This window comes from Jaculus jaculus, chromosome 17 (genome assembly GCF_020740685.1).
Source record: "Jaculus jaculus isolate mJacJac1 chromosome 17, mJacJac1.mat.Y.cur, whole genome shotgun sequence".
In the NCBI taxonomy this organism is placed as follows: Eukaryota; Metazoa; Chordata; class Mammalia; order Rodentia; family Dipodidae; genus Jaculus; species Jaculus jaculus.
In genome coordinates this window covers 33930027-33956227 of record NC_059118.1, presented here as the reverse complement: position 1 = coordinate 33956227, position 26201 = coordinate 33930027, and the positions used below count along the sequence as shown (strand labels likewise).

The following is a 26201-nucleotide window of genomic DNA, read 5'->3' as shown; positions in this document are numbered from 1 at the left end:
TGAAGACACCTGTCTTCCCTTCACAGCTGCAGAGCCCCGAGCCCTAAGTGCATCCTTCAGCAGCCTGATTAATATTTAAGAGATCTTTCTTTTTTGCATGTGTATGTGGTGTGTGTGTGTGTGTGTGTGTGTGTGTGTGTGTGTGTGTGTGTATGCAGACCGGAGGTCAGTGTCACATGCTTTCTTCAACTGTCATTTACCTTATTCTTTGGGACAAGAACTCGTACTGAACCTAGAGTTCATCTATTCAGCCAGCATCACTTAGCCAGGGAGCCCCAGGAATTCCTTGTCTCCACCTCCCCAGTGCTGGGGTCACAGCTTTATACCACCAGGCTTGGCATTTATGCACAGCCATGAAGACCTGAACTTGGCCCCAGTTCTAGCTCTGCGCGCTTGTGCGTCACTTTATCACCTAAGCTCCTGTGGCCCCTGCTTAGGTGATCTTACAAGTAAGAAGACAGGACCCACCCCAATTCAGAGCTCAGGGCTGAGGCCAATGCACTGGGGAGACGCTCTTCAGTTAATACATTCTTAGCCTCCCTATAGCATGCAATATTAGGAGAGACTCTGTCCAGTTCACAGGCTACAAGACTACATGTGGCTGTTCTCTCTCATATGTGGATCCTAGCTACAGATGATTGGGCTTCTGCGTGAGAAGGGAAATACTTGGTAGCAGAGGCCAGTAAGTTAAAAAGGAGACATAAAGGGAAGAGAAAGGAAGGGAGGAGGATACTTAATAAGTTTATATTGTATATATGTAAGTACAATGATTGTAATGGGGAGGTAATATGATGGAGAATGGAATTTCAAAGGGGAAAGTGTGGGGGTGGGAGGGAGGGAATTACCATGGGATTTTTTTTATAATCATGGAAAATGTTAATAAAAATTTAAAAATTAAAAAAAAAAAAAGACTACATGTGGCAGCAGAGGCAGAAGAGATGCTAGCAAAGTGAGGGCAGCTCTGGAGGACATCGGGTGCTTGCCCAAGACAGGCTCAGCACGAGCATAAACCATGGGAAAGACAAGACCCCACAAGTTCACCTGACACTCACACAGAAGTATTCCGCTTTCACGGACCCCGCAAGAAGCTGCTCCAACACGTCAGTGTTTATACTGTTTCCCTTTTTGGTCTCCTAGTGTTCTTGAAGTATTTTTATAATATTTTAAGTTTTTTTATGTTTTTGTCTTATTTTCCGTTATATATTTATCTCATTTGTTTAGATATTTTTTCATTATTAGGGAATCTTTTCTATTTTGTTTTTCTTTTTTGGCCCTGTGTTCCCCGCCCCTCACCCCCTACTTTTTTCTAAACTATGGCTTTAGTAGTAGTATTTTGGAATATCTTCTTTAAAAAAAATCATGTTACTTTTTATTTCCTTTATTATATTTATCTAAATTTGGCTATGAATTTTCTCATTATTGGGAATTTTTTGCTTTCCATTTTATGTTTTTTATTCTTTCTAATATCTAGCTCTTTTCTTTATTTTCATAACATTCTTCTTTGCTCTTTTTCCCCTTGGGTTTTTTGTTTTGTTTTTGTTTGTTTGTTTGGGGTTTTTTGTTTTGTTTTGTTTTTTGAGATAGGGTCTCACTCTAGCTGAGGCTGACCTGGAACATGAACATGAACACAACGTCCAAGGATGCTAAGGTGGAGCGAGAGACTAACCCTAAGAATCTCTGATGTAAAAGAAGCTGAGATAAAACTAAAGTCAGGCTGGGCGTGGCGGTACACAACTTTAATCCTAGTATTTGGGAGACAGGTAGGTGAATTACTGTGAGTTCCAGGCCAAATCCAGGTCAGCGTTGACTACAGTGAGACCCTGCCTCAAAAAAAAAAAAAAGAAAGAAAGAAAGAAAGAAAGAAAGAAAGAAAGAAAGAAAGAAAGAAAGAAAGAGAAAAAAACTAAAGTCAAAGAGAATCTACTCAATGGAATTGTAGCAAAAAGTTCCCAGATCGTGAGAAAGATTGGGCATCCAAACACAAGAGACTTGAAGAATTCCAAATACAGAAAATCAGAGAAGAACTTCTCTGTAAAATATTATAGCCAAGGTAGTAAAAACATAAAGCAAAGAAAAAAATATTAAAAGCTGTGAGGGAAAAAACACCAATTCACCTACAAAGGTAAGCCAATCACAATAACATCAGATCTCTTATTATTGGAACCCCTTAATGTCAGGAAAGAATTGAGTGAAATATTTCAAGCATCTCTGAGAATAAATAACTGCCAACCTAGATTAATAAGACTAGCAAAGCTATCTCTGAAAACTGATAGAGAAGTAAGGACAAGCACAGTGGAAGGCAGCTCATGATCACCAAGCCCTCACTGCAGAAGATAATGGAATATCATATACAGATGAAGCACAAAGGGCTGGAGAGATGGCTTAGCAGTTAAGGCCTGCAAAGCCTAAGGACCCATATTCTCTCCAGATCCCAAGTAAGTCAGATGCAAAAAGGAGAGGCAAGTGCAAGGTCACACATGCCCACTAGGTGGCACAAACACCTGGAGTTTGATTGCAGTACCTGAGGCCCTGACACGCCAATTTTCTGTGTGTGTGTGTGTGTCTCCCCCATCTCTCTTTCTCTCTCTCTCTAAAATAAAAAACAAAAATAAGTAAAAATAAAAAACAGGAAGAACAAAGATCTCAATCACAACAACATGGGAAAGAATAAATTCTTGAGAGATTATGACAAAGGAGAATTAGGAAGAATCTATCATGCTCATCACAATATACCAGCAAGGCCTTAATACTAGTACAGGAGAAAGAAAAAAGAAACAAAAGCACACCAACCAAAAAGCAACCAACAAAATTCTGAAATGATCAAATATCTCTCAATAATAACCTTAAGTGTAAATGGCCTCAAATCATCAATAAAGAGATGCAGTGTAGCTGACTGGATTCAAATGTAAGACCCAAACATTCATGGTCTCCAAACGAGCACAATTCATTGGCAAAGACATCCACTGAGAGTCAAAGGCTTGAAGTCAACCTCATAAGCAAGTAAGAAGCAAAGACAAGCTGGCAAATGTACTCTGGTATCTGATAAAATAGACAGCAAAGGAAAATCAGAAGATTTTTTTAAAGGCTTAAAATTTTTAAACATATTGATAAAGGGAACAAGTCATCAAGAAGATATGACAATTATAGCCAGGCATGGTGACACATGCCTTTAATCCCAGTACTCGGGAGGCAAAGGTAGGAGGATCACCATGAGTTTGAGGCCACCCTGAGACTACATAGTGAATTCCTAGTCAGCCTGAGCTAGAATGAGACCCTACTATGAAAAACAAAAAGAAGAAGATATGACAACTATATATGTATCACACATGGGGTCTCCCCAATGTATATTACTACAATCAGATAGTTACTGATAGAGGAAGTAGGTAACTTCAGTAGCCCCCTCTCATCTCCAGATACCATACAAAGTACACATCAATAACTAAACTTCAAGGCTAAATTACACCATAGATCAAATGGACCTAACAGTTCTACAAAACTTTTAACAATAACTAGGAATTAACCTGACCAAGGAGATCACTATAATGAAAACTTTAAAATACAGAAGAGACTGCAGACATAGCTCAGTCATGCCTGTGAGCTTCAGGTCAAGGAGAGACCCTGCCTTAAAAAGAGATGGAAGACATACCTGAGAATGACCTGCCCCTCACACAAGAACACACACACACACACACAGCACACACATGCACATGCAAAACAGCAACCGAAAACACTGAAGAAAGAAAATGAAGATGACATTAGATGTTGAAAAGACATCCTTTACTTATGGATTAACAGAATTAATGTTGTGAAGATGACTATATTGCCAAAAATTACCTGCAGATTCAATATAACCACCATTAAAATTTCAATGACATTCTTCACAAAACTAGAAAAGCAATCCAGAATATTATATGAAATTATAACAGACCCCTAAAAAGCCAAAGCAATCTTAAGTAGAGAAGAACAATGCTGATGGTATCACAATACCTCATCTTAAACTATATTACAAAGCAACAGTAATCAACAGAACATAGTATTAGCACCAAAACGAATAATAATACAGAGGCCAATGGAATAGAGGGCCCACAAATAAAACTACATAGCTACAGCAACCTAATCTTTGACAAAGTTGTCGAAAACATACATTGGAAAAAACATATTCACCTTCAACAAATGGTGCTTAAAAATGAATATTCAAGCCAGACGTGGTGGTGCACCCCTTTAATTCCAGCACTCAGGAGGCAGAGGTAGGAGGATGGCCATGAGTTCGAGGCCACCCTGACACTATACAGTGAATTCTGGGTCAGCCTGAGCCAGAGTGAGACCCTACCTCAAAAAAAAAACAAAAAAAGGGGGGGTAATATTCATATATAAAAGAATAATTTAGATCCATCTCTCTCATCCTAAAGAAAAAGAAATTCAAAATGGATCCAAGACTGTAAGACCTGAAACTCTGACATTGCCAGAAGAAAACATAGTTAAAACATATCAAGATAGGCAAAGGGATTGAACAGACATGTCTTCAAAGAAGACACACATTAGGGAAATGTAAAACCCCAAGATACTACTTCAACCCCAAAAGGATGGTTATTATAAACCAAAAACAATGACAATAACGAAGTATTAGTAAGGATGTGATGAAACTAGAATGCTTGGGTACTGCTATCAGGAATGTAAAATGGTATATCCAGTAAGGAAAACAGTGTGGTTTTAATCCAGAAAATTAAACATAGGACTGCCACATGAGCCAGTAATTTCACTTCTAAGAGTATACTCAAAGAACTGAAACCAGGACTGAATGATATTTATACACCTGTGTTCATAGCAACATTATTTGCAAAAGCCAGAAAGCAGAAGCAACCCAGATGGTTATCAGTGAATGAATGGACAAGTAATGTGTTACATATATACACAACAGAATATTATTCAGGCTTTAAAAGAAAATAAATTCTGACACATGTTGCTCATGAAAGCATCATTTCAAACTAGGTGAAATAATCACCGAAAACACAAATACTGTGTACTTCCACTTATACAAGGTACCTAGAGTAGCAAAATTCATACAGAGAAAGGAGAATGGTAGTTTTCAGGTGCTGGAGGAGAGGGAAATGGGGAACTGCCGTTTTATGCACAAGGAGTTTTAGTTCAAGAGATGAAAAGAGGTCTGGAGCCAATAAACGCAGAATGTTAATAATATACTTTACTGAACTGTAAACTTCAAAATGGCTAAAATTGTTTATTATGAATATTTTAACACAACGGAAAAATGAAATAAGACACAGAACTCTTTTAACCAAAATACTCTCTCTAATCAGGCTGACAGGGTGTGTCCCTCTGTCTCTCAAGAGCTGTTTGTACTTGTTGAGTCCATAAGTCACAGTTTATCTTGTGAAGTCAGCAAGTACGAATTCTGCTTGTGTTAGCCGTTCCCTCCCAGAGCAAATTATCTTGCTGTCAAAATTATTCCATCAATGGACTGTCTATTCTAAATACTATGAATTAAATAGTGAGAGATTATATTTCTATGAGCCATGAGGATTAAAGTTGGTGGATAAAGAAAAATGAACTAGATTAACAATTAATTCATTTTACAAAGACCTAGGTTGTATTTTATTAATATGCCCTGTAAAATAACTGAAATAGCAAACTAAAAGATCAACTCTTGCTGGGCGTGGTGGTACACACCTTTAATCCCAGCACTTGGGAGGCAGAGGTAGGAGGATCACCATGAGTTCGAGGCCACCCTGAGACTACGTGAATTCCAGGTCAGCCTGAGCAAGGATGAGACCCTACTTCGAGAAAAAAAAAAATCCACTCTTATTACCTCTTATGTTTTACCACCTAAAATAAGCAGAACACTTTAATTACTGTCAGATAATAGGCTTGGAAACATTCTGAGAACTGCATATAATGTTCTATATAATTTATTACTAACTACTTTCTGGAAATCATACTACATTTATGTAATGTTCTACCCAGGGAAAAATAGAAGGTCCCAGAGACTTGTAAAACTGCTTTATTTCACTGCGATAATTTTTCTTAATTATGTTTTGTTTATTAGAGAGAAAGAGAATGGGAGCCCTAGAGCCTCTTGCCTCTGCAAATGAATTCCAGGTGCATGGGCCACTTCATGCATCTGGCTTTACGTGAGTACTGGGGGACTTAGCCCAGGCTGGCAGGCTTTGCAAGCAAGCAACTTTAACCCCTGAGCCATCTTCCCAAACCCTTCACTGTTTTGTTTTGTTTTTTAATTTTGTATTTTTTGAGGCAGGGTCTCACTCTAGCCCAGGTGGACTTAGAACTCACACTGTACCTCAGGCTGGCCTCAAACTCACAGGTTCTACCACACCCTCCCAGATGCTGTCAGGTGCAGCTAGATGCTGACATTAGAGGCATAAGCCATTACACCTGTCTTCAATGCAGTGCTTTATAAGTCACTTTTTAAAAAAAAGTTTTACTTTTTAAATTAAATGTTTCTTTTTTCTTTACATTAGTCTAAGGTTCATCTTGCATTGTATTTGACCGCATAAATTTTAGTCATCATTCAATTGATTTGTGAGAACCAGAAGACCCTGACCACCTGTGGTCATACATCCTCCCTGGGCCGCCTTCTGGCTCGTTTTCCATGCGGGCGCTTACTGCCCTCGAGAGGCCTGCGGAGGAAAGGGCGAAGGTGCAAGCTCACGGCGCCCGTGCCCACGCACTGCGCCCACCTTCACAGGCTTCACCTGCCACTTGCACACATCTGCACACCAAAGAGGAAAGAAAGGTATTCAAACTCTCCTTGTTTACCAGGGTTTTCTAAGAGGAAAGTGTAAGATCCAAGAGTATGAGGAAATTTTTGGAAGAAAAAAAACTATTAAGATGTTAATTAATATCTTAAAGACAAAGCACACAGTAGCTTTAGAAAATGGAAGGAGAAAAATAAGACATCCAGCCTTTAAAAACAACACGAGGGCTGGAGAGATGGCTTAGCGGTTAAACGTTTGCCTGTGAAGCCTAAGGACCCCGGTTCGAGGCTCAGTTCCCCAGGTCCCACGTTAGCCAGATGCACAAGGGGGCGCGCGCGTCTGGAGTTCGTTTGCAGTGGCTGGAAGCCCTGGCGCGCCCATTCTCTCTCTCTCCCTCTATCTGTCCTTCTCTCTGTGTCTGTCGCTCTCAATTAATTAAATAATTAAAAAAAAATTAAAAAAAAAACAAAAAACACAAAATTGGGGCTGTAGAGATGGCTTAGCAGTTAGGCACTTGCCTCTGAAGCCTAAGGACCCCGGTTCAAGGCTCAGTTCCCCAGGTCCCACGTTAGCCAGATGCACAAGGGGGCGCACGTGTCTGGAGTTCGTTTGCAGTGGCTGGAAGCCCTGGCGCGCCCATTCTCTCTCTCTCCCTCTATCTGTCTTTCTCTCTGTGTCTGTCGCTCTCAAATAAATAAAAAACAAACAAACAAAAAATATTTAAAGAACAAATGAACAAAACCCCTTTAAAAAAACATGAAATTGTTGGAAAGTCATGCGTGACAGGGAAAATCAGACAATATGGCCCTTAAGAATAAAATGTTTTTTTTTAATTTTTATTAACATTTTCCATGATTACAAAATATATCCCGTGGTAATTCCCTCCCTCTAAAATGTATTTTTAAAATGTCCTGCATTAAGTAAGAAAGTGTTATTACGAGTGACTAAGACGTGAAGGCCAAAGTTCAGTTATACACAAGGAAATGCTTCTAATTTTTTTTCTGTAATGAGGATCCCATGTTAAGTGTATTCAGTTACACTGTCATTCATTAACCTGGATTATTCTCTGCAAAGTAATGATCAAGACTTCAAAGTCCAATTCACCTAGAAATCCGAGCCAGCCTTTAGCTTATCTTTTAGAAAGAATGCAGTGAAACCTAGATAGCAAATACAGAAAGGAATAAATTTGAGAAGAACTGAGTGATGGTATAAAAGGTGCTCCATCCCTCAAGTCGGACAGCAAGAACAGTAACATGACTCACTTTTCTTCCACATACCTATTTTATTAAATGCTTCCCGTAGTTCTTCAAGCTCCTCCCGAGAAATGGTAGTGGTACTATTTTCCATATTTAGGCAGAAAAGACTACTTCAGATCTTTTATCTAGAAAAAGCAATAGTATAAAAGAACATTAGCCCTTTGGAAATATTTACCTAAGTAATATAAGGCACAGGAAATACATTCTGTATGCGAAGCCATCCGTAAGATCTGGCTACCAAAAAACAAACAGGAGGGTCTCCAGGTGACACTCCCCACACAGGCTAGCAAACAGTAACCAAGGCTTAGTATAGGGACAAACTCCTTGTTTTTCAGCCCCTGTGCTTTTCCAGAGTATGCTTTCACAAGGAATGGATGTGTGGTTGAAATGTTTCACTTAGAAATAATCCAACCATTCCAACACCCTTTCCCCTTCCCTGGAAGAGGTCTCTCCAGCTCAGTGGGGCCCATTTTACTCAGAATAAGGAAAACTAACTATAAAGGAAAAAAAACAAGTAAAATCAGGAGGCAATAAGAAAGTGGGAAGATGAGGTTGTTTGTAGAAAATAATTAGCAACAAATGCCCCAAACAGAAAATTTAAATTACCCTATTCTTACTATCCAGAAATATCACCTTGTATCTTTATAGATTCACTTTCTAGGAACAGATACCTTTGTGCGGGGGGAGGTAAAAACGTAAGCACACTATCATGCAATTTTTAATAGCACATCAGTATGTTTTCATGTTGATTGTCCACATAACACTTAATGGCCACATGTTACTATATAATTTAATTGGTAAATCCTATATTTCAGAGTATCTACAAGGCTTCCAATTTTTTAAATATTTATTTGAGAGAGAAAGTGAGGGAGGCAGAAAGAGAGAGAGAGAATGTGTGTACTAGGGCCTCCAGCCACTGCAAACGAACTCCAGGTGCATGTGCTACCTTGTGCATCTGGCTTTTACATGGGCATTGGGTAACAGAGCCTGGGTCCTTTGGCCTTGCAAGCACCTTAAACCACTAGGCCATCTCTCCAGCCTCCAATTAAAAAAAAATTATTTATTTATCCATTTTGAGATATATATATATATAGAGAGAGAGAGAGAGAGGCATATAGAGAGAATGGGCATACCAGGGCATCCAGCCACTGCAAATGAACCCCAGATGCATGGGCCCCCTTGTATATCTGACTTATGTGGGTATTAGAGAATCAAACCTAGGTCCTTAGGCTCTGCAGGCAAATGCCTTAACTGCTAAGCCATCCTTCCAGCCACCAATTCTTATATATAATGATTCAAAGAATACCCTTGTAGGTGTTGGCTCATATTCATGTTTGCTTCTGGGTGATAAACAGATAAATGTAAGTAAATATGATTACTCACATTTAAAGACTTATTTGCTTATTGAGAGGGAGAGAAAGAGGTGGACAGATATATATATATATATATATATAGAAAGAATGGGCACACCAGGCCCTCTAGCCACTGCAAACTCCAGACACATGCGCCATCTTCTGCATCTAGCTTTACATGATTACGGGGATGTACAACTTGGGTCCTTAGGCTTTGCAGGCAAGCACCTTAACTGCTGAGCCATCTCTCCAGTCCTATTTTAAGACTTTTTTTTCATTTTAAGACTTTTGATATAAACTGTACAGTTGTTTATGAGGATAGGGCCCCATTGTATAACCCAGGCTTACATAGAATTCACAACACTCCTACCTCACCTTCCTGAGTTCTACAATTACAGGCATGTACCACCAGACCCAGCACAACTTCTGGTTGTAGATGAGTCAATGGCTTGCCTATTCAATAAAAGTAAAGATGAGTCAGGCATGGTGGCACGTGCCTTTAGTGCCAGCACTCAGGAGGCAGAGATAGGAGGATCACCATGAGTTCAAGGCTACCTTGAGACTACAGAATGAATTCCAGGTCAACCTGGGCTAGAGCAAGACCCTACCTCAAACAAAAAACAAAAATAAATAAATGTAAAGATGAGTGGGGTAGGGATGTGTGTGTGTGTGTGTGTGTGTGTGTGTGTCTCCAAGTACCTACTAGAAGGCACATATCACTAATACTCAAAGGGATAGTGTGTGTATAACCTAGTACCTATATGAAGGCACACATTACTAATGCTCAGAGGAATATTATGTGTGTATGTTGTGTGTATGTCCTGGTACCTGTATGAAGGAAGGAAGGGAAAGAAAGAGGAACAGGGAGGGAGGGAGAGAGAAAGGAAGGGAGGAAAAAAGAGAGAAAAAAAGAAAAGGGAGGAAGGGAGGGAGGGAAAGAGGAACAGGGAGGGAAGGAAGAGAAATCAGAGGGCTGGGGAGATGGTTCAGTGGTTAAAGGTGCTTGCTTGAAAAGCCTGCCAGGCTAGGTTCAATTCCCTAGCCACCCATGTAAAGCCAGACACAAAAAGCGGTATAAGTCTGTTGATGGTTTGCAGCAGAATAGGTAATCATGAAACTAGAAAGGGAACCATGAGAGGAGAAGAAATCTTAAGGCAAGGGAGAAAGGGGGCAATAAAACACCCCTGAAATGAAAGCAGAAGAGGGAAGAAGGGACAAGCAGGGGGTGGGAAAGAGAGGAGAGGACCAGTAAGAACAAAGCATGTGTGGAGGTGCTATAATGAGGGGCTGGAGAGAGGGCGATGTTTCAGTGAGTAGAACCACTTCCACGCAGCCGTGAGTGTCTGAAAAGGGCCTGAGTTCAATCCCCAGCCCCCATCTTAAAAGGCTGGGTGTGGGGAAGAAAGACAGGAGAATCACAGGGGCTCGTTGGTCAGCCAGTCTAACTGAAAGTGGCAACCCTTGGTTCAGTAAGAGACTCTGTCTCAAGAAAACAACATGCAAGAGCTCCCGCCACTCTCCTCTGGCTTCTGCCCATGTGCACATCGGTACACACACATGCACGTAACTAGACATACGCATACCAGACCACATGTACTACATACACATGTAACAAAGCCGTAATAAAATCCAGCACTTTGTATGTTAATTTTTTAAAAACCAATAAAAGTAAAATATATTTTGAAAACAAACTATATATGTATCAATCATCAAAAATGATAAAAATGGGTCAGAGAGCTGGCTCAGCAGTGAAGTGTGCTTCCTGTGAAGCATGGGGGCCTGAAACCACCTGAGCTTGAATCTCTAGATCCCACGTAAACAGCTAGGTGTGCTCACACATGCTTGTGACCTCAGTCTTTCAAAGGGGAACAGAGGCCAGAAAATCACAAAAGCAGCAAGCCCTGGTATCAGAAAGGAGACTCCAACTCTACTAAGCTGGTGAAGGGTGGCGGAGCCGGACATCAGACACAGTGGCCTGCAGGTGAGCATGCCGGAGGGTGCAAGGCACATAAGCCAAACACCAAGCACACCCCCCGCCACATTACACATATAAGCAAAAATAATGCTTTTGAATAAAACTTTACAAAAGAAAAAGAAAATGATCATGGGACTAAATAACCCCCACTCCCTTTTTTTCAGGCAGATCTAGCCCAGGCTGGTCTCAAATTCACAGCAATACCGCTACCTCAGTCTCCGGGCTGTTGGGATTAGAGACATGACTAGAATAGCTTTCTCAAGGTTTCAGTAAATAACTGGCTCTTATCTCAGCTACAGTAGAGCCCACTCTATTGTTCCTACCTACAGGCCAGAAAGCAGACCCACCAAATATAATCTGATTATCAAACCATATCAATATCTATTTATGTAATAACCACACACTAAGTACATATTATATCCATGTGAGATGAGAACCTGTGTTTTAAAAAGAAATTCACCTCTTTAAAGTATGGAGAAAGCAGACATAACTTGTCAGGCACAAAACACTTTTTTTTTAAATTTTTAAATTTTTATTAACATTTTCCATGATTATAAAAAAAAATCCCATGGTAATTCCCTCCCTCCCCCCAGAAAACACTTTTGACCACACAATTACCAAGATTCACTTTACGATTTTAGAAATGAAGAGCTTGTCACCTAATCATAGCCCTAGTACACGCTAGCACTGACGCACACGCGTGACTGCCTGAAACAGACACTTCCGAAATCGCCAGGTCCAGTCACGACACACTCACCAGTGGACAGGTTACATTAACATAACCCATGCATTTTGACATGGTATCTGTATTTCTGCAGTAATTCTGAAACTACTTTCCTCTTGCTGTTTATAGCAAATATTTCAAATTGAATATTTCTTCGCCAATGAAAGCCACTTTTTCCTCTCCTTAATTCTCAAGAGTACCCTGGCCCAGCCATATACATGGGCAGGTAAAAGAAGCACATTCTAAAAATATAAAATTTCAATTTAGGTGAATTTTTAAAAATATTTTATTTATTTACTTATTTGGAGAAAGGGAGAGAGAAAGTGAGTGAATGAGTGAGAATGAGTGCACCAGGGCCTGTAGCCACTGCAAACTCCAGATGCATATGCCACCATGCATATCTGGCTTACATGGGACCTAGAGAATTGAACCTGGGTCCTCAGACTTCGCAGTTATGTGCCTGAACCACAAAGCCATCTTTCCAGCCCAATTTAGGTGAAATTTAACCTGATCTTTATGCTCCTTTAACTGTCTAACTTCCTCAAACCCTCTGAAGTTTTGCCAGCGACAGCCACAGAAGCTTTTTATGACCAGCAGGAACCACTTCAGGGAAAAGGCACCAGGAATAGCCCTGAATTTCCAAGAGTCCAAGAAAGTTCCTCTCTCCTTCCACCAGCCCTAAAGCTTCCAGCCATGAGAGACCAGTGAGCAATAGCCCACGCAGGCACCTTTTGGCTTCCCAGATATGTTGTTTTCCCCTCCGCAGAGACCCCACTGCCCTTCTCATATTCTCTGAGTTCTCAAGCTGGCCTTTCACTCAGCTCGGCCAGCTTTCCCGCACATCCACCCTACACTCTTTCCCTAACTCCTCACCTAGTAACATTAAACATAATGGCAAATATTTACAGAGGCTTTCAATGGTACTGGAAATGAGCCAAGCTACTTACACACTTGAGCTACATATTACTCTGTTTCTCTATTGATGGAATATGCATGATCCCTTAAGTGTAGAGTTGAAGCCCACAGAGATCAAGTAATCCACCCAAGAAAAGCAGACAAAATTAAATGTGGCAGACTTAGGAATGCAATGGAACACTTGCCTAGCATGTGCAAGGCTTGGGCTAGATTCTCAGCACTGAAAAAAAAATCATTAAAAATAAACATTATAGGGCTGGAGAGATGGCTTAGAGGTTAAGGTGCTTGCCTGCAAAGCCAAAGGACCCAGGTTCAACTCCCCAGAACTCACATAAACCAGATGCACAAGGTAATGCATACATCTGGAGTTTGTTTCCAGTGGTTGGAGGCCCTGATGGGCCCATTCTCTCTCTCTCACCCCCTCTCTGTGCCTCTTTCTCTATCAAATAATTAATATAAATAAAATATTTTTATTTAAAATAAGCATTACAAATTTTAAAACTCAAGTTGTTTCTAGTACACAAGTTCTTAATTTTTGAGTGCCTGTATACATATGTATATGTCTTCATATACATACAGGACCAGGTGTGTATAGGTGTTAAGTGTCTCCTCAATTGTTCTCCATTTTATTTTATGTAATTTTTTATTTGTGAGCAGAGAGGGGAGAGAGAAAGAGAGTATGGGTACACTGGGGCCTCTTGCCACTGCAAATTAATTCCAGATGCATGTGCTACTTTGTGCATCATCTGGCTTTACCTGGATACGGGGGAGTCAAACCTGAGCCAGCAAGCTTTACAGCCAAGTGCCTTTATCCACTGAACCATCTCCCCAGCCCTCCACCTTATTTTTTAAGGCAAGATCTCTTCCACTAAAGATGGAGCTAATGTGGCTATAAGCCCTGAGGATCCTGGCTCTACCTCCCTAGCACTGGAATTACATGACATGATACCATACCCAGTTTATTTGAAGGAATTATGCAAAAAGTTTAGGCTTGTTCAATCTGGGAAGCTAGTACAGAGACATTAGTTATACTATATCTATATTTCTCAGAGTTTTAAAAATAATTCATTATGTTTAAAAAAATATAATTAAGCCAAAGGCATTCTTCATGGAAATAGAAAAAACAATCCAAAAATTCATTTGGAATCACAAAAAAACCTCAAATACCTAAAATAACACTGAGCAACAAAAATAAGTTTGGTGGTATCACCATACCTGATTTTAACCTATACTACAGAGCCATAGTAACAAAAACAGCATGGTACTGGCACAAAAGCAAACACATAGATCAATGGAACAGAATAGAGGACCCAGATATAAGTCCAGGTAGCTATAGCCACCTGATATTCGATAAAAATGCCAAAAATACTCATTGGAGAAAAGATAGCCTCTTCAGCAAATGGTGTTGGGAAAACTGGATATGTATCTATAGAAGGATGAAAATAGATTTTTCTCCCTCTCCATGCACAAGAATTAAGTCCAAATGGATTAAAGACCTTAACATCAGACCTGAAACTCTGAAACTGCTAGAGGAAAAAGTAGGGAAACCCTTCAACATATTGGTCTTGGCAAAGACTTTCTGAATACAACCCCAACTGCTCAGGCAATAAAACCACAGATTAATCACTGGGACCTCATGAAATTACAAAGATTTTGCACTGCAAAGGACACAGTGAAAAAAGCAAAGAGGCAACCTACAGAATGGGAAAAAATCTTCACCAGCTATATACCTGATAGAGGATTAATATGTAGGATATACAAAGAACTCAAAAATGTAAATAATAAGGAATCAAACAAGCCAATCAAAAAATGGGCTATGGAGCTAAATAGAGAGTTCTCAAAGGAAGAAATACGAATGGCATATAAGCATCTAAAAAAATGTTCTACGTCACTAGTCATCAGGGAAATGCAGATTAAAACAACATTGAGATTCCATCTCACTCCTGTCAGATTGGCCACCATCATGAAAACAAATGATCATAAATGTTGGTGGAGATGTGGAAAAAGAGGAACCCTTCTGCACTGCTGGTGGGAATGCAATCTGGTCCAGCCATTGTGGAAATCAGTGTGGAGGTTCCTAAAACAGCTAACAATTGATCTACCATTATAACCCAGCTATAGCACTCCTAGGCATATATCCTAAGGACTCATCTCATTTCCCTAGAAGTACGTGCTCAACCATGTTTACTGCTGCTCAATTTATCATAGCTGGGAAATGGAACCAGCCTGGATGTCCCTCAGCTGATGAGTGGAAAATGAAGATATGGCACATTTATACAATGGAGTTCTACTCAGTGATAAAGAAAAATGAAGTTATGAAATTTGCCAGAAAATGGATGGATCTGGAAAGGATTATACTAAGTGAAGTAACCCAGGCCCAGAAAGCCAAGCGCCACATGTTCTCCCTCATATGTGGATCCTAGCTACAGATGATTGGGCTTCTGCGTGAGAAGGAAAAAACTCAGTAGCAGAGGCCAGTAAGTTAAAAAGGAGATATAAAGGGAAGAGAAAGGAAGGGAGGAGGGTACTTAACAGGTTGGCATTGTATATATGTAAGTAGAAGGATAGACAGGGGTGAAAAGGCCCAAAGTGAGGTCAGGGGAAGATACTGAGTAAAGGAAAGGTGGAGGGAGGGCTAATCAAAATCTAAGAGTATGCAAATAAATCATATGGAATCCTCTGGTTTCAGACAATGGAAAACTCAGGAGCCATAGATCACTGTTAGTAAATTTTCAGTGCCAGGGATGGGATACCTTCCAGTAAGTTGTTGGCCAGGGAGGTCCCTGATGCCCCCAAAACATGATAGGCCATTGCCGAGACCCTTGGTTTCCTACCAGGAATAGATGGTAAGACCCTATTGCTGAAGACTCCATATACTTGGGCTGAAAGGCCACTGAGAAATCCCGCTGGAACTAAGCTGATAACCTCCTCCATGTAGACCAGCTGACAGAAAGCTGGAAAAAGCTATTCTACATGTAGTTCAATGGGAGAAAGAAAAACCACCAGTGAAGATACTCAACAGTGGACACTGCAAGCCTTATAATTGGCCAGCCAGGCCAAATGAGCCAATGGGTGCAATAGTGGCATCTATGTCATGGTGGAAACCAACTGCCCTTCAATTGGACTGGAGGCCTGCTCCATGGGAGGGAACACATCCCTGGTACTGAAAACTTAAAACAGGTTAGTAATGAGCCCTAGGGGTGTAAAACTGCTGATGTCTGGAAAAATGTATATACTGTGCTTATCAAACTTCCCAGTAAGCACTTCTCTTAATATTTATACACTTATTTTAATGCTACTCTCACTTTGGGTAGAGAAACTTCTCTTTTCAGATGGCAGTGACCTTGGAATGACTCAGAAGGTATCATAGTGCTGGAAAGAAGTGACTGGAGTAATGACTAACATCTCGATCACACCTTCCAAGGCTCAGGGTCTAATGCGGAAGAGGTGGCGGAAAGAATATAAGAGCCAAAGGAAGGGTAGGACTCCTTACAACATGCTCCCTCCAGACATAAAATGGCCTGGATATCCATGACCCCACAGTGCCTGACACTACCTACACAACACCATCATAAGAGGAGGAAAAGATCATGACATCAAAATAAAAGAGAGACTGATTGAGATGGGGAGGGGATAGGATGGAGAATGGAACTTCAAAGGGGAAGTGGGGGTGGGAGGGAAAAATTTTCAAGGCTTTGGGAACTTTCAAGCACTTGAATCTTAAGTAATTAAAGGAGTTAATAGGAGTTGGGGAGATGGCTCAGCACACTTGCTTGCAAAGTCAGCGGTCCTGGAGGTTCAATTCCCCAGTCACCCATGTAAAAGTAGATGAGCACTGGCTTACTGTGGCAAGAGAACCTGACATTTCCATATACATACACACACATAAATTAATCATTAATGTTGTGGCAGAATTTACTGAAATACTAAATTATATATAATCTTTTAAAAATATTTTTTTATTTGCAAGCAGAGAGAGAGAAGAGATACAGAGAGAATGGGTATGTATGCCAGGGCCTCCAGCTACTGCAAATGAACTCTTGATGAATGTGCTACTTTGTGCATCTGGCTTTATGTGGGTACCAGGAAATCATGCAGGCAAGTGCCTTAACCACTGAGCCATCTCTCCAGCCCCGAATTGTATAGATTCTTTTCCCTCCTCATTTAAAGCAATAGCAATGTCCTGTCTTGGGGATTCTGGTGGTACAGAAAGAAAATCAGCCTGGAATCTATAATTCCCTCTGTTTGGGGGAAAAAGAAACCTAGGAAAGGAGTTACTTAGGTTGTGTGTTCTGGGAATGGGTTGGAGTCAGCGGGAACAGAGCACCTCTGAGAAGCCACTACACGAAGACGGTAGGAAGACAGTGAGATTAACACCAAGGGAAAAGGAGGAAAAGCAGTGGAAGAGTCAGACTACTACCCTAGGGGGCAGAGCCTCCAACAGAACGGCCTTGCAGACTAAGCCAAGGGGTGCATTCCATGAAGCCACTCAGGATTGAGCCAGAGTAGAAGAGCATCCCTGTACAAGACCCTTGGACAACAGGGACTAAAGGCAGATTCCAGGCTTGGGAAAATCTGGCGGCAGTCCAGGAAGGATGGAGACAAGGGTACTTTAAAGAACATGAAGGAATGTGGCTTTCACCCCTGGCTTCTTGGAAAGGCCTTGGTAGCAGTTCTCCAGAGATGTCTAGACTCAGAAGTTCCCTGGAACTGCAGTGTTTCTGGTGAGGGGCAGTTCTATTGATGCCCTGTATTCTCCTCCATGCCCTTACGAATTGTTTCTTCATCTCCCACTACAGCCCTCCCCTTCTCCTATGTTATTTCCTATTTTTAAAATATTTTTACTTATTTATTTGCCAGTAGAGAGAGAGAGAGAGAGAATGGGTATGCCAAGACCTCCAGCCACTAGAAACGAACTCCAGATGCATGTGCCACTAAGCAGCTGGCTTTATCTATTCAAAATGATATATATGCTGTCTAATTCTCTAGTTTAAAATTCTAGATCAAGTACATTCCAAAAACTGGTGCCTCACACAGCTGAATTTTCTCTTGCCTTATATATCAGTTTCCTTATGAGGTCTTAGTTTTAGCACCTTGTTAAAAGAATTGGCTTCTAGGGCTGGAGAGATGGCTTAGCGGTTAAGGCTCATGACTGTGAAGCCTAAGGACCCAGGTTGATTCTCCAGGTCCCATGTAAGCCAGATGCATATGGTGTCACATGTGTCTGGAGTTCATTTGCAGTGGCTAGAAGCCTTGGCATGCCCATTCTCTCTCCCTACTTTCCTGCTCTCTCTGGCTGTAATAAATAAACAAAAATTAAATCTTTTTTAAAAATTGGCTTCTAGAGATTAAGGTTTAGCCAATCTTATTTCCTGCTACCTGATAAATGAATGGCCTCTCTTTCTCCTGAAGGCCCTTTCTTACTATTCCACAACTGTCTCATACTATTTCCAGTCTCTAGAACCTTGTCTCCCACATCCACATGAGACTCAGACCCTACCCTGAAGCTTCTCTTCTCTTCACTGGCCTCATTTCATGTCAGCACACACTACTGATAACAAGATGTTTGCGGCTATGCTAAATGTTGTAGGCAATAAGATGGTCACTAATGCATATGACTCTTAAAGAATTTACATTAAAGCCGGGTGTGGTGGTGCACACCTTTAATACCAGCACTCGGGAGGCAGGCAGAGGTAGAAGGACTGCCGTGAGTTCGAGGCCTCCCTGAGACTCCATAGTGAATTCCAGGTCAGCCTGGGCTAGAGTGAGACCCTACCTTAAAAAAAAAAAAAAAAAGAATTTACATTAGTAAAGGAGGCAAAAAAACAAAGATGACAGCCATAGAAAATGAGACTTCCTTACCCACTACACACATCACCTACCAACTGTAGCTCTTTTCCACTGAGCCTTGAGTTGGTTCAGGATTCTCTTTTCAACATGGCTCTCCACACAGCCCTTACCAGAGTCAGCAAAAACACCACCTCTAGAATCACTGAGCAGCTAGAACGCAGTTAAGAAGGAAAAGAATAGCCTGGACATATTCACAGCCTCCCCCACTGCCAATTAGCCTCTCTTGACTCCCCTCCTGCTGGTCCCTTCCTCCTCCCAGAGAGTCCCCCTTCTACTTTCATGGGGTTTTTTTTTGTTTTGTTTTGTTTTTTTTTTTTTTGGTTTTTCGAGGTAGGGTCTCACTCTGGGTCAGGCTGACCTGGAATTCACTATGTAGTCTCAGGGTGGTTTTTTTTTTTTTTAATCTAGATTTCACCTGAAAGAAAACATTGAATATTTGTCTTTCTGGGTCTGGCCAATTTTGCTTAAAGTGATAATCTGAAGTTCTAAGTATTTTCCTGCAAGTAGCAAAGATTCGCTCTTCATTATTGCTAAATAAACTTCCAGAAAAAATTTTTCCCACTTAAGAGTACTATTGGCTTCATCCGTGTCCCCTTACTTACCAATAACTAAAATATTTAACCTCCCTGTTGACAAGACAAGAACAAGAAACAAGACTTACATTGGCAAACATTTTTTTTAAAGGAGGGGGGACTTTCCTGGAATGGCTTGGGAGGAGTTTCATGGTGTTGGCTGAAAGTAAGGGACGGCTGAGCAAACAGGCTCCAGTAGCAGGCAGGCTCAAGCGGTTCCACGGTGGGAGTGGGATGTGCTACTTGGGAGCACTCTCTCTCCATGCCTCCACGATAGCCAGGTTCCCAGGACTGACGGGCTTTTGGCCACATGCCGATCCTCTTAGTCAAGGACTACTAAGAATGAGCTCAAGATGCATGTACCACTTTGTGTATCTGGCTTTATGTGGGTCCTGGGGAATTGAACCCGTGCCTGAAGGCTTTGCAGGCATGTGCTTTTAACCTCTGAGCCATCTTTCCAGCCCCAAAGGCTCTCTCTTAACCATATGCCAGTATGTCATCCTAAGTCTCTTCCTGAGCTCATGGTACCCAATCAAGAATGCCTGAGGATTTTGGAAACATGGTTCACAACCTCCCCGAAGCTCTCTACCATTGAGCACAAAGCAGAGAGCACTCCCACGTGACAGTGCAAGTAAGACAAGTGGGAGTGCCTTTACCTCTCAGCAGTGAACGTCCATGAGCATTCACCACAGACCAAGCCCTGGCCTAAGCACTCCATGTATAACCTCAGCTTTCACCGCAACTCTAATAAGGTTGGTATTCTTCCAATGTCCACAGGCTCCAAACCCCGCAAGCCTGCCAAGCACAAGTTCAATTCCTTCTTACCCTCCTATCTGCAGTCCCCTTAGAGGCTCCTCCGTGCCTATAGTGCAAGGAAAGTTCCTTGTGGTCTTTCCCTGTTAGAAGATGCCCTAGGACCTAATGTTCCACTGCAGAACTTCTAAGAGTAAGTATGGGCATTGCATGATCTTTCTAGAAGCTAAGGAAATTAATGGCTTCAAGTAAGCTTTGTGAAAATGATACGAATTATTTTACATCACATTTTTTTAGTCTCTGAAATGTGCCTGTTTTCTGTATTACGTATTGTTTAGTCACAGGAAATTATATATAAGGGAGGTGATTGCTGAAACCGTGATTACCTATAATGTCAAGTACCTCAGAATGAATGTTTCTGTGCCACACCAACAGAGCTGTCGGACAGGAAGCAGTGCTCCATGACTCATGACTCAATCCAAGTCCTTTGGAATAACCTAGGCATTACTTCCTGATTTAGAACCCCTTGCCTCCATCTCGCCTAGAATTCCAGTGTAATGACTCAAAGCAACTCAAGTGAGGAGCTCTGGTCTAACGTGAGTGCAAGGAAGCACACACCTTCCCAGGGTGCGTCCATGTCAGGCGTGAACGCAAACCTCCAGAACCCACGTTGGTTCAGACTTGAAGTTTTTTATTCTTTACTTGGATGAATGTAACAAGTCCTTTCAGGAAGTGAAACCCTGGGGTTCTTTATTTTGCAAGCTTCAGCATTCAACTCTAATCTTCCTATTGAAAAGTTGTTAAAATATATTTCCAGTGGTGCACGCCTTTAATCCCAGCACTCCAGAGGAAGAGGTAGGAGGATCACCCTGAGTTCGAGGTCACCCTGAGACTCCATAATGAATTCCAGGTCAGCCTGGGCTAGAGTAAGTGAGACCCTACCTCAAAAAACAAAACAAAAAAAAAAAAAAAAGAAAGAATGAAAGAAAAGAAAAGGAAGAAACTGTCATGTACATGTAAGTTTTTTCAAGAATCCATAAAAATCATACCTAAAATGTTAAATTTGTAAAGACCATGGATTAAAGAAATTAAAATTAGAAGATATGCTATCAAGGGCTTGGGAAGAAGCAGACAGATCACCTATCCTACATTAGAGCCTAAAGTAAACTGCTTCAAAGAATTGGATGTCAGAGGTCTCAGAAACTTTGTCATTCAACCACAGAGCAGCTCAGAAAATTGTGGTGTAGGTCCAGCTGCACAACTGGATTAAGCATCAGTTCTTGCAAGGACTATGTTAAGACTAAGGTGACCTCGATGGACAATGAAGGAAACACATGGGAAATCCCTTAAATAAAAATTTGTTGATTTTTTTTTACATATCAAAAAAAGGTAAAATGATTCAAAACACTATAAATGAGACAGGGTGGTCCTCTTCCTAGAAGAATACATACCATGGACATAGACAGAAACAAAGCACACCTGAGAAATCAGAACCCAAACCTGCCCTGCGTGTGACTGGGGGACCCGAATTCATACCACCTTCGCTTCAGAAACCCAGAACACAAGAATCCTATGAAAGGATGAAGACTGGCAGAGGAAGTAGAAGGGCTGCACAGTAAGGCCTCCACCACCCAGGGTGCTCCACTTTAAGGCCTCCACCACCCAGGGTGCTCCACAGGAAGGCCTTGGCCACTGAAGGGACTCAGTGGACTCTGGATTAATTGAAGTTCATACTGTTTAGATGAGCTCACAGACAAAAATGACAAATCATGTAAGAATCTAGCATGGTGAAAATTAGTAAGATATTTTCAAATGGGGAACCATAAATGTGTGACAAATGTCTTAATGGTCAGAAATGATAGGAACTCATGAGAACAAGACTTTTGAAAAATAAACTAAATTGGGCATGGTGGTTCACACACTTAATCTCAGCACTCAGATGGCTGAAGTAAGAGAACTGCTATCAGTTTAAGGCCAGCCGGGACTGCAAAGTGAGTTCCAAGTCAGCCCTTGGCTAGCATGAGGACCTGCCTCAAAAAGCCAAAAAGAAAAAGAAAAGAACAAGGGCGGAATGGAAAAACTTATATTTCTAAAAACCATGAGCAAGAGATATAGTTAATTACAAAAGCAGGTATTTTAGGGGATAAGGATGGTAGATGGTTTAATCTTTTCCTATACAGTTTTATATTATTTTCCAAAATGAACATCTATTGCTTTTTATAATAGACTAGAAAAGGGAGAAAAGAAAAAGGCAGATGTGGTGGCTCATACACTTGCTCATTTGCATTTTTTTAAGGCAAGCCCAACAGACTGGTCTTTTTTTTAATGAGAGCAAGAGTGAGCAAGCAAGTGAGTGAAAGACAGGGAGAGAGAGAGAGAGAGAGAGAGAGGGAGGGAGAGAACTGGCCCACCAGGACCTCCAGACACTAATCAAACTCCAGATGTGTACACCACCTTGTGCACATATGCATCCTTATGCGCTTCTGTCACCTGGAGCATCTGGCTTACGTGGGATCCGGTGAGTGAAACATGGGTCCTTAGGCTTCACAGGCAAGTAAGTGCCTTAATGGCTAAGCCATTTCTCCAGTCTTCATTTGATTTTTTTTCTCTTTTCAAAATTATTTATTTATTAATTACTTGAGGGACAGAGAGAGAGAGAGAGAGAAAGAGAATGGGCATGCCAGAGCCTCCAGCCACTGCAAAGGAACTCCAGACGCATGCGCCTACTTGTGCATCTGGCTTACGTGGGTCCTGGAGAATCGAACCAGGGTCCTTAGGTTTTGCAGGCAAACGCCTTAACTGTTAAGCTATTTCTCCAGCCCATTTGTTTTTTTTTTTTAACAAGGTATCATTTTATAGCTCAGACTAGTCTAGAACTCACTATATATACAACCCAGGATGTCCTTGAACTCACAGCAATCTTCCTTCCTCAGACTCCCAAATGCTAGATTTACAGCACGTATGTTACCATATTTGGCTTCATTCATTTATTAATTCAACTAGTATTTGCTGAGGATTAACTATGCCCAGGCCCAGGATAAGTACTATGAAGAGCATCAAGAACATTTCTAATATGGCATTCCAGGAGCTTACAAACTAGTTGTAGGCAGGGGGAGTGTGTATGTGTCAAGAAAAAGGCAAAGGAGCGTGCTCAGTGGTTAAAGATGCTTGTTTACAAAGCCTGCCGGCACCGCTTCACATTGAGCCTTGAGAGCCGGGCGGGAGGCCTAGTGGAACTTCCTGAGCCTCTGGCCTGCGTGCTTGGGACCAATCATCTCAAAGGTCGCGGTTTGCCAGGCCCTTACCTCTCCCCCATCCTAGAATCCCTGCCTTTGCCCCCAACATTATATAGGCAACTGCTTGTAACAATAGAGCGAGTTCCTGCTTCAACAAGACTCCCCACTCAGTGTGGTTTTTCTCTGGTGACTAGCAGGGAGGAGCCCGGCACGTTCAATTCTCCAGCCACTCACAAAAAGCTGAACACAAAAAAGTGGTGCAAGGATCTGGAGTGTGTTTGCAGTAACGAGAGTAACAAGGTGTACTCATACGCACAAGCGTGCGCACACATGCAAATAATTACACAAATATTTTAAAGTAGGGATTTAAACAGCAATGTTAGTATGCGTGAAATCAATAAAATTCAGGGGAAAAAGTAGTGTGAATTTTTGAGGTAAACAGAGGGAGAGGTTTCCATATGCACACTAATTCAAAAAGTATTCCTAGGAAAGATAGGAATTAGAGAGAACACATTATCTCAAGTACAACGGCATAAAACTGCAGCACAGGGGCTGGGAAGATGACTCAGCAGTTAAAGGGATTTGCTTACGAATCCTGCTATCCAGGTTCAATCCCCAGCACCCGGGTAAAGCTGGAGGCAAAGCGGCGCACGCACCTAGGTGGCCACGATGCTGTGGTAAGGCGAGATGGAGCCAGGGGAACCTGGTGCTCACAAGCCAGCCAGTATAGAGTCTGTTTAAGCCTGGAAGTTCATTCGCAGCAGCAAGAGACCCTGTCTCCAGGGAAGTAGCACTGAGACACTTGAAGCTGTCCTCTAACTTCAACGTGTGGGCAGTGGCATGTGTGCCCAGACACACACATGAATAATTTTATTCAATTACTTGGTTAATTCTGTCTTATCCTACATAAGTTTCACTCTACGAGTACTAATTATAAAAATTATGCTGTCAGGGCTGGAGAGATGGCTTAGCGGTTAAGCGCTTGCCTGTGAAGCGTAAGGACCCCGGTTCGAGGCTCGGTTCCCCAGGTCCCACGTTAGCCAGATGCACAAGGGGGCGCACGCGTCTGGAGTTCGTTTGCAGAGGCTGGAAGCCCTGGCGCACCCATTCTCTCTCTCTCCCTCTATCTGTCTTTCTCTCTGTGTCTGTCGCTCTCAAATAAATAAATAAATAAAATTTTAAAAAAATTATGCTGTCAGAAAAATAAAGAGGTTTCTTTCACACCTAAACCATGAGACACACCTTTCTTGCACACCTAAGCTAAGCTAGACATGCCAAACACTACTCCCAGACCTTTTTTTGTTTTCAGTACGGGGAACTAAACCCCAGTCCTTGAGCGTGCTAGAGAAGAGGCCTACCACTGAGTCCTTGGACCCTCAGGCATGCTTTTAATAGCATAATCTTTCTTTATATTACATTATAAACGAAATGTGTCTTTAAGCATCGCTTTGGCCCTCTGTTCCAGGTGCTCTCAGAGCACCAAGTGGGCCACAGGCTATGACAAGGGCTACCTTTTAAGCCAGTATTTAAGACTGAACACAGGGAAACAGCTTCAGCCTCTCAGCATCTCAAGTGTCCGACTCCCACTAAGCGTGGAAACCTAACAGACTCGGCTGTGACACTGCCTCTGCACCAACCGGTTGGGTGTAGGATCTTGGGATCTCACTTTTAGTACGGGGAACAATAATACCTACCTTAAAGAGCTTCCAGGCTCAAATGGAAGAACACAGGCCAGGTATTTATTATCTGGTTTGGAAGAGTATTTGGTGAACACTTTCTTATTTACAGTATCAAAAGCCTCATGCCCATTAAGAGCTGCAGAATCTCCAGGAAGTGAGCATCTCGTGAGAAGGCTCCTGGCCTTGCATCTCATACGCTGGTTACAAACTTCACATTTTCCAGCAGGGCTGGCTGGGAGTGGTAACAGCAGGAAAATGACTTTAGGGATCAAGAATGGATGAAGGGCAGGGCTGAAGAGATGGCTTCGCAGTTAAGCGTTTGCCTGTGAAGCCTAAGGACCCCGGTTCGAGGCTCGGTTCCCCAGGTCCCACGTTAGCCAGATGCACAAGGGAGCGCACGTGTCTGGAGTTCATTTGCAGTGGCTGGAAGCCCTGGTTCTTTCCCTCCCTTCCTCCCTCCCTCACTCTCTCTCTCTCTCTCTTTCTCTCTCTGTCACTCTTAAATAAATAAATAAATAAATAAATAAATAAATAAATAAATGTGAACAAAAAAAAAAGAATGGAAGAAGGGAGGGAAGAGTCATTGGCATTTAGAGTGTCTCCATGTAGGTTTGTTTATTTATTTACATGTGTGTGCGTGTGTGTGTGTGTGTGTGTGTGTGTGTGTGAGAGAGAGAGAGAGAGAGAGAATGAGAATGGACATGCCAGGGCCTCCTTCCACTCCATGCATATGGTTCTACATGGGCACTGGGGAATCACACTTGGCCTGGCCGTCTCTACCAGCAAGTGACTTCAACTCCATATTTTTGATATGTAGAAAAGTCTAAAATGCTGTTCACCTATGGATCAGGAGCTGGAGAAATGGCTCACTGATTAAGAATGCGTGTAGATGCTGGGCGTGGTGGTACATGCCTTTAATCCCAGTACTTGGGAGGCAGAGGTAGGAGGATCGCCATGAGTTCGAGGCCATCCTGAGACTACATAGTGAATTCCACGTCAGCCTGGGCCAGAGTGAGACCCTACCTCAAAAACCAAAAAAAAAAAAAAAAGAATGCGTGTAGCTTAAAGCGTGAGGACCTATCATGCAAGACTGCCAACTTTAACTCCTCAGAACCCATGCTTTAAAAAAAGTCAATGACCCTGACCTGCAGAGGGTAG

General features: G+C 41.8%; 1 protein-coding gene across 4 annotated transcripts in view; it reads right to left on the bottom strand.

Annotated features, from left to right (window-relative positions):
* The window catches only part of Pls1 (plastin 1), a 137940-nt gene that overhangs the window by 59534 nt on the left and 52205 nt on the right, over nucleotides 1-26201 (bottom strand). For 3 of the 4 annotated variants that reach the window (XM_045136626.1, XM_045136627.1, XM_045136628.1), the window contains exon 2: nucleotides 8009-8112. In XM_045136626.1, coding sequence (XP_044992561.1) covers nucleotides 8009-8078 — 70 coding nt within the window. In that variant the 5' untranslated portion in view covers nucleotides 8079-8112. Of the gene's footprint in view, nucleotides 1-8008; nucleotides 8113-8162; nucleotides 8260-26201 lie in introns of those variants that run through there. The other variant, XM_045136629.1, reaches the window with a different exon arrangement.